The sequence below is a fragment of the Sphaeramia orbicularis genome, chromosome 1, assembly GCF_902148855.1.
Source record: "Sphaeramia orbicularis chromosome 1, fSphaOr1.1, whole genome shotgun sequence".
In the NCBI taxonomy this organism is placed as follows: domain Eukaryota; kingdom Metazoa; phylum Chordata; class Actinopteri; order Kurtiformes; family Apogonidae; genus Sphaeramia; species Sphaeramia orbicularis.
The window spans coordinates 41,117,458-41,130,613 of NC_043957.1; the positions used below are offsets into that span (position 1 = coordinate 41,117,458).

At 37.2% G+C, this 13,156-nt stretch overlaps 1 protein-coding gene across 1 annotated transcript; it reads left to right on the forward strand.

Moving 5' to 3' along the window:
- Positions 1–4,092: 4,092 nt before the first annotated feature.
- melk (maternal embryonic leucine zipper kinase) lies at positions 4,093–12,931 on the forward strand. The gene is made up of 18 exons (XM_030147730.1): positions 4,093–4,188; positions 4,454–4,565; positions 4,697–4,782; positions 6,484–6,600; positions 6,699–6,842; positions 6,973–7,041; positions 7,295–7,387; positions 7,630–7,728; positions 8,148–8,216; positions 8,443–8,541; positions 8,824–8,910; positions 9,068–9,199; positions 9,378–9,524; positions 9,683–9,947; positions 11,135–11,231; positions 11,539–11,695; positions 11,827–11,930; positions 12,025–12,931. The coding sequence occupies exons 2-18, from the start codon at positions 4,487–4,489 to the stop codon at positions 12,200–12,202; spliced, it is 2,022 nt and encodes a 673-aa protein (XP_030003590.1). The 5' UTR covers positions 4,093–4,188; positions 4,454–4,486; the 3' UTR covers positions 12,203–12,931.
- The last annotated feature ends 225 nt before the right edge of the window (positions 12,932–13,156 follow it).

Here is a 13,156-nt window from a genome sequence, read left to right on the forward strand (position 1 = left end):
TATGTAGCTCAGTAGTAGATAAAGTAGTATTGATAAAGTAGTAATAAAGTAGTAGTAAATGACCACGAAAATACAACTGATGGAAGTGAAGAGCACACATAAACATTCAGTGTACTACATGTTGTATGATTAGCTTCCACCGCCTTTATTTCCCTTTTCCTCTTCTTCTCTCCCCTTCCCCTTTTCCTCTCCATTCTGTGTTCTTCATCTCTCCACAGACAGTCGATCCTGTCTCTTTTCTTCCAGCTGTGTGTTGTTTGATGTGCCTTTGTTGTGTCCTGCCTGGCCAGCTGCCACAGAAACCAAATGAGGGGTTCTGTCAGCCCCCTGACACCTGGACATCCCCTAACCACCAGTTACTTCCCTAACGACTAACTCCTCTCCTAACAACCATGAGAAACACAGAGAAGAAACCATAATCAATCACTTACATTTTTTTCACTGTTGTTTGACCATGAGGATGTAATATTTTCTAAGTAAACATATTCTGATTTGACATTTTCAGGATGTCCTTTACTACTTTTGCTGTTTTTTTTGTTTTGTTTTGGTTTTTTTTTTTTTTTAGTTTTCCTTGCTGATGCAGGTCCTGTTGTTTTCACAGCACAGGAAGGCAAACAGTGCCAGTGAGAGTGGTTGTAAGTCATGGACGCTGGATCTGTTAAGATGCATCCAGTGGTCTCACCTTTCACCTTTTTCTGATTACAGGTTTTAGACATGTGCAGGTGAAGGCACATGCCCTCTGACACCTTAAATACACCCCTCTCTGGTCAGCTACAGCAGCCACATACCTACGGGGTCAAGTAGAGGAGGTATGACATGTCAACACTCTTTTCATCCCACAGGTCATGTGTTCTTGCCCATGAATGCACATGAAACTATATGTTGAAAGGTAACCACTACCTCTCAGAAAGATGTTATCCATGCAACATGTATTTGACTATAGAATGTTAAGTGTTATTTCTCGTTTTATCTATTACTTTAGCGAAGAAATGTGATGCAGTGGGGCAAGTGTTAGTTTTCTACATATGTACAAACACTTGACAAGGAAAACAGTAACATTAAATCTTTTAGTGATGTGGTAGTTCACCAAAAGCTGAGATGAGCCAGGACAGCTTCAGGGTTTATAAATCTTTCAATCTCTGTAAGTCTATTGGAAGATAAACACCAATATTTAATAAATTATTGTCATTTTGTGATCCAATTATGATGCGTGGGTTGAGACTAGGCCACTGTGAAGTCTGTCAAATGAAGGCCGAGCATTCAGATCTCAAGTACTTTGTCCTAGAACTCATCCACTTTCGAACAATATGGAGTAAATCTCTACAGACCAGTGCCTTTTTACAATATTTAACTCTCAATTATAAATTAATAATGAAATATTTAATGACTTTTACTGTTGTAAGATATTAGGTCGATGTAGGCCTACTTTTAGTGGTGAATTCTTTACTTACTTAAATGTACAAATACCACACAATGGAAATGCTCTGCTATGAGTTGACTAAACATTCTGCATTCAAAACCTTATTAAGGTGGAAAAATGTAAATATTATACAAAGTAAATGTAGTCAATGTGCAGTAAAATGGTGCCACTCACTTATATATGTGATGCTGCTACATTAATGTGAATGTTGCATTTTACTACCATAAATGTGTAAAAGCTTGAGCTGATTTGGAATAGAATAGAATAGAATAGAATAGAATAGAATAGAATAGAATAGAATAGAATAGAATAGAATAGAATAGAATAGATGTTTTTTGCTGGATGAAAGGATCATCTGAACAGCAAATCTGTCAAACTAATGACATGGAGTAAAGAGTACAATATGCCTCCGAGACATAGTGGATAGAGGTACAAGCAAATGAAACAAGTAAACGAATGGGAAAAGGACAAATGTGGACGTAGATGTTTTTTCTAATTGATTGAATTGAGTTTGGCTTTGAGATGCTTTTAAGGAACATTACTTTTAGTACATTTTAAAATAATGGTGACATTTTATATGTATGTTCTTATCAGTTTTAAGTTTGTTTTTTAGTACTGACTTTCATTGTGTCTATGTATATGTTTAGTGTGAATGTATGACTGTGATTTCCATTTTGTGTAACTTCTGCTGCTGCTGCTGCTGCTGTCTTGGCCAGGACACTCTCGAAAAAGAGATTTTTAATCTCAATGAACTTTTTTTCCCCCTCATTAAATAAAGGTTTAAAAAAAACCAAGCTTACATAAAATAGAAACATGGAGCAAAAAAGGCTGTAAATACCTCAGATTTGTGCTTAAGTACAATGCATCTCTAAAAGTCCTTGTTGAAGACATCTTCCAGAGTACAACCAGTGTGTGGTTCATGTGAGCATTATTCACTGTGCAATGGAGACAGAATCTAACACTAAGAAGGCAGTGATATTCTGCCTGTATAATTTAGCAGTGACCAATTCATACAAAAGGTGATCAAAAGTGGGCCAGGCTAAATGAAGCACTGTAGTACAATAAAAAGAATGGAAAATGTATTTTAAACATTCAAGAGTGGATTAGCAACAATGGTCATCAGTAAAATAACAGCAACAATCATGAGTGAATGAACAACAGACAAATGATTACATTACAAATGGTGGGATTAATAGTGATAGATGTTTTGTAAGAAAAGACAATTTACTGAAAAAACTACAAAAGAAGTGAAATGAAGGTAAAATTAAGCTGAAAGGTAATTTTTTCAACACTTACCTCCAACAATGAAAATGTTGTTATATGCTCAATGTATTGTACCTTTCTCATATTACATTTGACATTTGAATATTGTACTTTTTACTTGAATAAATGTCAGTTTAATTCACTTGTTGACGGATATGACTGTGTGGTTTCTTTAACCCTCCGGTATCCCGTTCAGCAAGGTCCTTTCTAAGTACCAAGTGTGCCATTTTTGCACACTTGTGGAATAATGTCAAAAAAAAATTTCCTACAGTTTGTTTTTAATTCTTTTACATTTTTTTCTATTTAATCAACTTGAGCCATAAATAAACATACCAAATACTCCATAATTGTCACATTTTTTCAACCCTTTAAATGCTGTGTTTGTAATGTAAACAAACCATTTTTTTGGATGCAAAAAGCACAAAAAATTATTTTTTTTTCAATATACTACAGAAAAAGTGGATCACATATTATTTGATTTTTGCAGCTGGGCATATGTCAATGATTAACAGCAATATTGGTTAATTTGCATTATTATTTTTGGCGCTAGGTCAAATGTTCAAAAATACTAGCATCTGTCGCCAAGTGTGCGTAAAATGCACACGGGTATATATAAATAAAATCAAACAATTAAATATTATATATTGATTCATTTTTCTGCTCTAATTTGATTTTATTTTTGAAAATCAAGATCAGCCCTAATCATACATATGAAATGATCATTCATTTTAGATTTTTTTAACCCTTTAAACAATCTCTTTTCATCATGATGTCACTATATTTTTCGATGCAAAAAACACAAAATATGTTTGTTTGTTTGTTTGTTTGTTTTCCAACATACTACATAAAAATTGGATTACATATTATTTGACTTTTGCAGCCTGGCATATGTCAATGATTAACAGCAACATTAACAATATTAATAAATTAATTTAGACCCTCCCCTCTCAAATAAAGCTCAGATATCAGTAAAAGCATGGTTTATGCCTTAATGGCTTACGGATCAAAAACAGTGGTTATAATGGAAGAAATAGTGCGTTTTAGGCACACTTGGGAGACAGATGCTTGTAATTTTCTTTTGTTTACAATGTGTAAATTTTAGTTGGTGGCCAGAATTTTAAAGATCATGTAAAAATGAACAACTTTTGAATTCTAACCTTATTTAAATTGTGAAAAATAATAAGAAGTTTTTTAACACGAAGTGCAAAGTGTGCCTAAAAAGCGCAGCCGGAGGGTTAAGTTTCTTTCTCTTCTTTTTTTTCAAATCTAAAAACCTTTTTTATTTACATAGGCTGATACTTTATGTGGTATCGCTGTGTGGCAGCAGTTCCTCATTTGGACAGAGGGGGGCGCGCGTCACAAAAACCGGAAGTAGGAAATGCAGTCAACGTCGACGTGCGAAATTCAAACTTCTGTAACAATTAACATTTGTGCCAGAGGGCTGTAGGGTGGATGTTAACCATATCTGCAGTCTGTTTTTTTCAGCCTTTAAAAGACACATTTAGGTAAAGTTACAATGCGAAAAGCGTCATTAATTTGCACTGTAGGAACGCAGCATTTATGTGTTTCATTTCCAACTCTTTCGGTGTTTTTAATGACTTTAGCTCTGCGTTAGTAGAGCAGAGCCAACTGAAGCTAACACAGATGTTAGCTAATGTCTGCTAGCAAGAGACGCGTGTTATAAATGTGTTTTTCGGTAAATGTCGCAATATTTAGCCATTAGCGGTGTCATTAAAGCTGGTTCTGTGTTCCTGTGTTCTCTGACCGCAGGGAGGTGAACACCGTGCGGCTGAAGCAGAGAGGATGCCCGTGGAGAGGACGGAGCCCCGCGGAGCCGACGAGCTCCACAAATACTATGAAATCTATGAAACCATAGGCTCAGGTAATGTGTGTGTCAGTGTTACTGTTTTGACTTAAAGTTTGGTCACTGACATTCTCTCCCTAATGTGTGTGTGTGTGTGTGTGTGTGTGTGTGTGTGTGTGTGTGTGTGTGTGTGTGTCTGTCTTTTTCAGGAGGTTTTGCAAAAGTCAAACTGGGTCGACACATTTTGACGGGAGAAATGGTTGCGATTAAAATTATGAACAAGAAGGACCTTGGGGTGAGTGAAAATAGATACTTTAACCCTTTCGTGCATGAATTATTAGAACCATAATCAAGCTTTTTTTCCTGAATGTTTTTATCTCTCTTTAGGCATGAAAAAAAAAAACAATGCAATTGATTTTTTTTCATAAAGTTACAAAAATGTCCACTCAGCTGGACACCATGGGCTTAATGTTAGAAGCAAAGAAATATGTATTTACTGATATACTGCGTGAAAACTATGAAATAAAAACATTTTTAATCCTGCTAATCTCACGTTTTCTCACATTTTAACATACTCTAATACTAGTTGTTACTCACTTCATGGAGATAATATGCAAAAAAAAAACCAAAAAACTTTTTGTTTAGAAAAACAAAAAAAACTGTTAATTACAGTCTAATAACAATTAACAATTTTTTTTACACTCAAACATGTTACTGCAGATCAGGTTTATCTAGAACAGCATAGTTACAGTAATAGTATGAATTGCATTGTATGAGATGATGCATAAACGTCCACTGTGTTGGCTGATATGGAACTAAAACAACAAAATCCATGAATATACAGGGTGGGGAAGCAAAATTTACAATGAACATTTAGTTGTTTTTTCTCAGCAGGCACTACGTCAATTGTTTTGAAACCAAACATATATTGATGTCATAATCATACCTAACGCTATTATCCATACCTTTTCAGAAACTTTTGCCCATATGAGTAATCAGGAAAGCAAATGTCAAAGAGTGTGTGATTTGCTGAATGCACTCATCACACCAAAGGAGATTTCAAAAATAGTTGGAGTGTCCATAAAGACTGTTTATAATGTAAAGAAGAGAATGACTATGAGCAAAACTATTACGAGAAAGTCTGGAAGATACTATTAAAGAAGAATGGGAGAAGTTGTCACCCGAATAGTTGAGGAACACTTGCGCAAGTTTCAGGAAGCGTGTGAAGGCAGTTATTGAGAAAGAAGGAGGACACATAGAATAAAAACATTTTCTATTATGTCAATTTTTTTGTGGCAAATAAATTCTCATGACTTTCAATAAACTAATTGGTCATACACTGTCTTTCAATCCCTGCCTCAAAATATTGTAAATTTTGCTTCCCCACCCTGTATAAGAGAACAGCTTTGAACAGATGTCCACTGTAATGACCACTATGCATCTTTTAATTCTGTGGCAAATGTGTTCATAAATGTTTGGCTTTTAGAGTACTAGCACCTCAAATGTTCCCAAAATAACAAAGAAAACAAAAATCACAAAAAAATACCAACACAAAGTCCAGAGGTAAATGTACTTACTATATTGAGAGATATATTGAGAACTTTTCAGACTATATGAAAATGTGATCACAGCAACTTACCACACCCATGACAGGTTCATTGTCTTGATTTTCTGACAGGCAACCTAAAAAAGTATTATATAGATCAAGTAAAATGAAAAGTTTTTAAAAATGTCTTGATATATTTGTCTTAATGTTTTCCAGCCTTAGTTGACAAAGTTTTTACATTTGTTTTGTTCTGTATTAGCTGATGTATTCCACATAATTTTGAACATTGCTTGTCTTCTTGGGATCCGTATGAAGTAATCATGACAGCAGAATTAACAGATTTAAGAAAATGCAGTACAAATAAAATGGAATAAGGCTGAGCTAACAAAACATGTAATAAAAAGTAACAGGAAGTACACGGAGAACAAATGATGTTATTGCTTTCCACAGGATGATCTTCCTCGTGTGAAAGTGGAGATTGAAGCAATGAAAAACCTCAGTCATCAGCACGTCTGTCGTCTCTACCAAGTTATTGAGACCTCCACCCAGATCTTCATGGTGTTGGAGGTAATTATCCAACACACATAGATATACACAGTATCCGTGCATATAAATATTGATGTTTTTCTTTGTTCTCTCCCCATCCTTTACTTCCTGCCTTTCAGTACTGCCCAGGCGGAGAGTTGTTTGACTACATCATTGCAAAAGACCGTCTTTCAGAGGAGGAAACCAGAGTATTTTTTAGGCAGATCGTGTCTGCAATTGCTTACGTCCACAGCCAGGGTTATGCACACAGAGACCTTAAACCGGTAAAATAACCATACATATTAAAAAACTATGTATATGAAACAATATCTGAAGTTAATAAACACATAAATAAGATTTATTTCGGATTTGTCTTGTTGAATCTTTGCTGCCATGTTTCTCTTTCAATTTTAGGAAAACTTGCTGATTGATGCAGACCACAATTTGAAGCTCATTGATTTTGGCTTATGCGCAAGACCTAAGGTACATGATATTTCCTTTCTTACTGTGTGTATCAGGTCCTCTAAGAGATTTATCAAAGCAATGTTTGTACTAAAAATAGGTTTCAAACTGTGTATTTGGCCTGTACTTGTCAAAATCTTGAAATATTTTGTCCCTCAAAATTCATGTCTATGAAATTCAAGAGCCTAACAGATGGAAGCCCATAAGACAAGTATGTGCGTACATTTTAGTTACTGCATGTTGATATGGTGCATACATGTGTTTTCTCTCCTAGGGAGGTCTGGGCTATGAGCTTATGACGTGTTGTGGAAGCCCTGCTTATGCTGCTCCTGAGCTCATTCAGGGAAAAGCATATATAGGTTCAGAGGTGAGACATGCAGACGGGATGCTTCTTATGTAACATCCAGAAATGCAATTGCATATTTTTTTTAAACCCACAAAACATTTGTTTTTCAACTAAAATTAATGATTACCTGCCTGTTCCACATTTTGGACTTTTCATGGTGTTCTGGTCATATTCGCTGGTGCATGACTCCGTGCAACTGAGCTGTGAAATCCTTGCTGTAAGACTTGAAGCTGAAATACTGCTGTGTGATATGTAACTTTCAGGCTGACGTGTGGAGTATGGGAGTGCTGCTGTTCGCTCTGCTCTGTGGATACCTGCCTTTTGATGATGATAACTGCGTGGTCCTCTACAGGAAGATTACGGTAAGAATGTGTTTGCAATGTTTTCGAACCAGTTGCTATGATGTAGAACCCACCTCGAGAATAGTTTTACATTTGACATAATAGGATTAATTTAATTAAATGAGAAAATTTCTGTCTTTTTGCTAAAAATATTATGGTTGTAGCCTCACATTCAAAGAACAGATACTTGTGGTGTCAGTGTTACAATATGTCTTATCTTGAGGAAGAAAATGAGCTTACTCTTCTTTAGTCAAATTGTTCCTTTTAGTGTGCTATTTTGTAAAAGCTCTCCCTAAACAAAACAGGATCAGAGGACAAAATGCTTTTTTTCTCATTTTGCTTCCAGGTTACTCGATTTATGTGTCTGTTATGAGACTGTTGTGGAAATTATAACCACCTAAATTATTTTTTTTTGTCCTTGTTTTTGCTTACTTTTTAAGAGAGGTAAATATGACAATCCACATTGGCTTTCTCCAGGCAGTATCCTCCTCCTCAACCAGATGATGCAGGTATGTATTCCGCTGTTCCCTCTGTCTTTTACCATCCACCATCTCTCAGGTATTATTTATTTGGTAAAAACTCATTTCGTTAGTTGTTTCACTTTTGAGAATTATTTTTATTAGATCATCATAAATAATGTCTGATGTCCTTGCATCATACATACATTGGATGTTTAGATGAGGTTAGGGGAAGTCTTCTGTATATTGAGCTGTAGTTTCTATGTGTGCCCTGCAGGTGGACCCCAAGCGGCGTCTCAGTGTCAGGCAACTACTGGACCATCCCTGGGTGCTGAAAGAGTACAACAGTCCTGTGGAGTGGCACAGCAGACGGCCGGTATTTTCACCCAAACACACACAAATATGCTGTTACAGATACATCCATAAACATTTTGGCAACATATTGGCTATTTACTTTCTCTTCATGTTGTACCATGAGTTTAATTATTTTTGTCGTATTTGCCCTTCTTATTGCTTTCACCATACAACTACTTTGCCTGAAACAATAAAAAACACAGTACAAGCATTAAATTGTGAGAAGTATTATCTTTGCTCATACACTAAAAAAAAAGTGAAAATGTTATCTTTGTTGGTGTGAACAGTTTGGGTCTTTTTGTAGCTTGGTCACATAGATGAAGACTGTATCACCGAGATGGCGGTCAACATGAAGCGATCAAGAGAGAGCACAACAGCACTGGTGAAGGAGGTTTGTCCTGTTTTACCAGTTAATTTCATTGTGTTTTTGATGGTGACATCTTAAAAACCTGATATGTATGATCATATTCAGCCTTTTTAATCTGCCTAAATATTGTTTTGCACAGCCACTGGTAGATATGCTCTGTAATTTGTTTTATTTGTGACAGTGGCGATACGACCACACCACAGCTACCTACCTTCTGCTGCTGTCAAAGAAGCAAAGGGGCAAGCCTGTCAGACTGCACGCTCAACCAGCTTTCTATGAGGACTCCTGCTCTCCATTGCACCAGGGAATCCAGGTCAGACTGGGAACCACAACTGCCACAGTCCTCTATTCTGCATGCTCTGGCTTAGTCCTTCTTCCTCATCTTATATCTTACTTTGAATAATGCAGTCCTGTTGGGTCTGTAGATCTTGTTTTGCAGAAGATCCTTTTGTCTTAACTAGCTGTTATTTATTTACTCTCCTGCTTTCCAGTCAAAGGAAGCCCTTCACTTCAGTGAGGATGAGGATGCTGTCATTGTTGGCTCTCTGGACTTCTGCTCTGACTACATTGATGATTACCCATGGTCTTCAGTTACACCACATACACCTCAGAGAGTGAGAGAAACCCCAAATAACAAGGTAACGGCATGCTAAAGTTAAGATTAATATGAGCATGTTTTTGCTGTGTCATCAGAGTAAATTTGCAAAAAGGAATGAGTTTAAATTAATTATGCTTTGACTTGTAGCTGTAATGAGTTCATTAACATCATATTTCCCTCTTTGTTGCATCCCTGAAGAGAGTGGGATCTCCTGCAATGGAGAGGAGGTATGGACACAGCCCGACTCCCGAGAGGGGGCGAACAGCAGCACACCACCGCCAGGAGAGACGGGACAGAGACAAAACCAGAGAAAACAAGGAGAATATTGCTGTGCAGGAGAAGGATGCTGAAAAATTCTTATTGCCTCCTCCTCATACTCCTGTGTCCAGTAAGAAGAATGCACGACCCGCCAAGAATGTTTTGACCACACCTAATCAAAATGTCAATGCAGTTTCACCTAAAGGTAAGAACAGGCTCTCTGCAACTTAATAATAACAGCGCTAACAAGTACTCTTAAAACTGAACTTCAGGTCATTTTGATTGCATACATAATTGTTTCAATTCTGAACAAGGGCTTAAAGTGGAATCTCTTAGAATATTTGCATTAGCCGACTGCCCCTCTCAATGTTGCTCTCTTTCGCCATTTATCTGTCTCTCTCCTCGTCTCATGCAGCTTTCATAATCACAAGTGCCACATCCACATGCCACGCATTTGCAAGTAAATTGTCTTCTGGTAATAAACTCATTTATTGGGCCTGTTTTTATCCCAAAGCCACTCATATTTCTATGATTTAGCTGTCATTGGGCTACTAAAAATGGACACACTCATTTACTGACACACACAGTTATCACTGTCAACGTGCAAAGGTGAGGTTATTATCAGGAAGCTAATTCTATTCACTTATCTATGAATGAAGGACACTAATATGAATGGAGAATCATTAAAGTCTTAATTATTTGTCAAAGTGACTTTTCTGCTCAGATGTCCAGCGTCATTAGCGTCTCTTTTCAACCTGGACTCAACCCGGCCCAGGCAACACAGCGGACCAAGCCTTGTGTTAAACCCTCAGACCTGGTCTCCTTACAGCCCTCTGTTCTCTAAGCTGCTCTGCAAACATGCTGCCTCTGATATACTTGTCCACACATACACCATGGTCTGTGTGTGTCTGTCCCTAGGCGTGTGCTGTGACAGGTGTAGCTGTCTCTTTCCTCTGCTCACTGTCCCACGTGGGCTGTAGTGACATGTGTTCTCTCGCCACTAAAGCCTAACTCTGTGTGCGCACATGTGTGTGTGACTGTGTTTGTGTCAGGCTGCTTGTCTTGGTGTAGACAAAAGCCTATGTATAAAACTCCTATGTCACGGGATGAAATGTCTATTTACTTTTCATCCCGTGTACTGCTCCCCTTTTGTCACCACTTCTATGATTAGAAAAAAATATCCTATTCAGTTCCTAATATATGAACACTTTTTACAGCTTTGAGAGCTATTTTTAAGGCTGCATAGTTCAGTATTAAATCTAAATATTTGACAGTTTGTGCAAATGTTGGTGCATGTAATATGTATTTGTCTTTACAAATATTATTTGCTTAGAGGTAGTAGCTGTTGGTTGCAACATTCACTTATTTTAACCAGGTTTTTGTGCGTTATAGGTGGAGGCAGTGCCGCTAAAGAGCAGAACAAGAAGAAGGTAGCAGAGACCAAGGAGCCTGCAGACCTTGAAATAGTGGCTTTGAGTCCTGAGCGAAGGTAAGTGATGTTCAGGAGTCAGAAGCAGGGATATGGAGTATGTAGGCAGTTAGAGTAAAGACTGTCACTGACAGGACAGGAGATGCCTCAGACTATTGTTCTCATCAAAAAGTTACCGGTGGGCTAAAAGATTCATTACTATTGAGAAGTCGAGCACAACCTCCTTCTCTAAATTTAAGCATGTAACAAGAGCATGAATGAGCAGTATTATTAAATGCATCAATTAGTATTATTTGATTTAATTAAAATGGAAGTAATTGGGTTGAAAAAAATAGTGATATGATGTAACACCCTGGCTTGTCCCCAGGTCTCGCTCTTTGGATATGGCAGGTCTGGAAGACAGCGGGAAGAAGAAAAGAGCAGGGAAAGTGTTTGGGTCATTGGAGAGAGGCCTCGACAAGATGATCACCATGCTCACTCCCAGCAAGAGACGAGCTCTGCGTGATGGTCCTCGTAAGATCAAGGTGAGCACTTGGACACCACACAAACATGAGGCGTTACATAGTTAGTTTCTTCATGGGTTAGTCTTTTTAGTTGTAGTTTGACTTTTGAGTATTTCAGTTATATATCAGTTTATTTTCATGTCTTCCTATAGGTTCAGTACAATGTGACCCTGACTAGCCAGACCAACCCAGATCAGGTTCTTAACCAGATTCTCTCCATCCTGCCCACAAAAAACGTTGATTTCACACAGAAAGGGTAAGGAAACACACCATTCTTTCTTACTAAGACTACTCATCATATCATTCAATGTAAAACATTCTGTATATTTTTTTTTCTTGTTCCCATTCAGGTATACTCTTAAGTGCCGGACATGGGGTGACTTTGGGAAGGTGACCATGGCCTTTGAGTTGGAGGTGTGTCTTCTGCAGAGGCCAGAGGTTGTTGGAATTCGGCGCCAGAGGCTGAAGGGGGACGCCTGGGTCTACAAGCACCTTGTGGAGGACATCCTCTCCACATCCAGTATTTGAGGGAGCCAAAGTCTTTTTTTTTTTTTTTCCTAATCTTTATTTCAAACATGTAGACTGTGAAATGAAAACAAAACCAACCAACAAAATATTAGTAATGATAGTCAGCACTTTTCACCTATTTCAAAATCTGGGGACTGTTTTTTTTTTCATTAATATAATACCATTTCTGCAGTGTCTCAGCACAGTAATGATCTGTGTTTCATTATTCGTGTTAAATATTGTCTTAAGGGCAGCCTGCTGCCCCCAGAGTAAGTGTTACAGTAAATATATGAGCGGCACGTGTTTGGCTCCTGTACAGTAGTTTTACATAGAATATTGTATGGGTGTTTTTTTTTGTTTTGTTTTGTTTTGTTTTCATTTCACATTAACAATTAAGTGAAAGGGATTCTGTTTCAGTTCTCTTGAGATGAAAACATGTGTATGAAATGTAACAAGATTATTTCCGCTATACCTACTAGCTGCTTGTTACCATATTTATGTTGATGTTATTCTCCCCTGTAGGTATAACTCGGATCGACTAACAAAGAAACAGAGCATTATTAATTTACTGTCATTAGTTTTTATGTACATATGTTTACAAATCTTCAGTCATGTTATTTTAGATGTTTGTATTGTCTGTTCTGACTTTTTAATGGTGCTTTTGTGGTTTTCATTGTCTGTCGCATTGTGTCTGTAAAAGTACTACTTGCGATTTTAAAAGGAGTAAAATAAATACTTTTGATAATTGTGGCATGCCTGCATTTACTGTGTGACTATTCTAGCTTTATGGAGACTGATGATGGAGTTGAAATCAGCTTCTTGACATCACATGTCTCCTGTATTCATTCAGCAGTTTGACAGAGCAGTTTTGTGTTTTACACTCTGTCACCATCCACCTGTTCAGTGTCTCTTCTTGTTTAGTGCAGATTGATGGTGACAGTTTAGCGTAGAGACAGCATTTTTGAGTTTATTTGA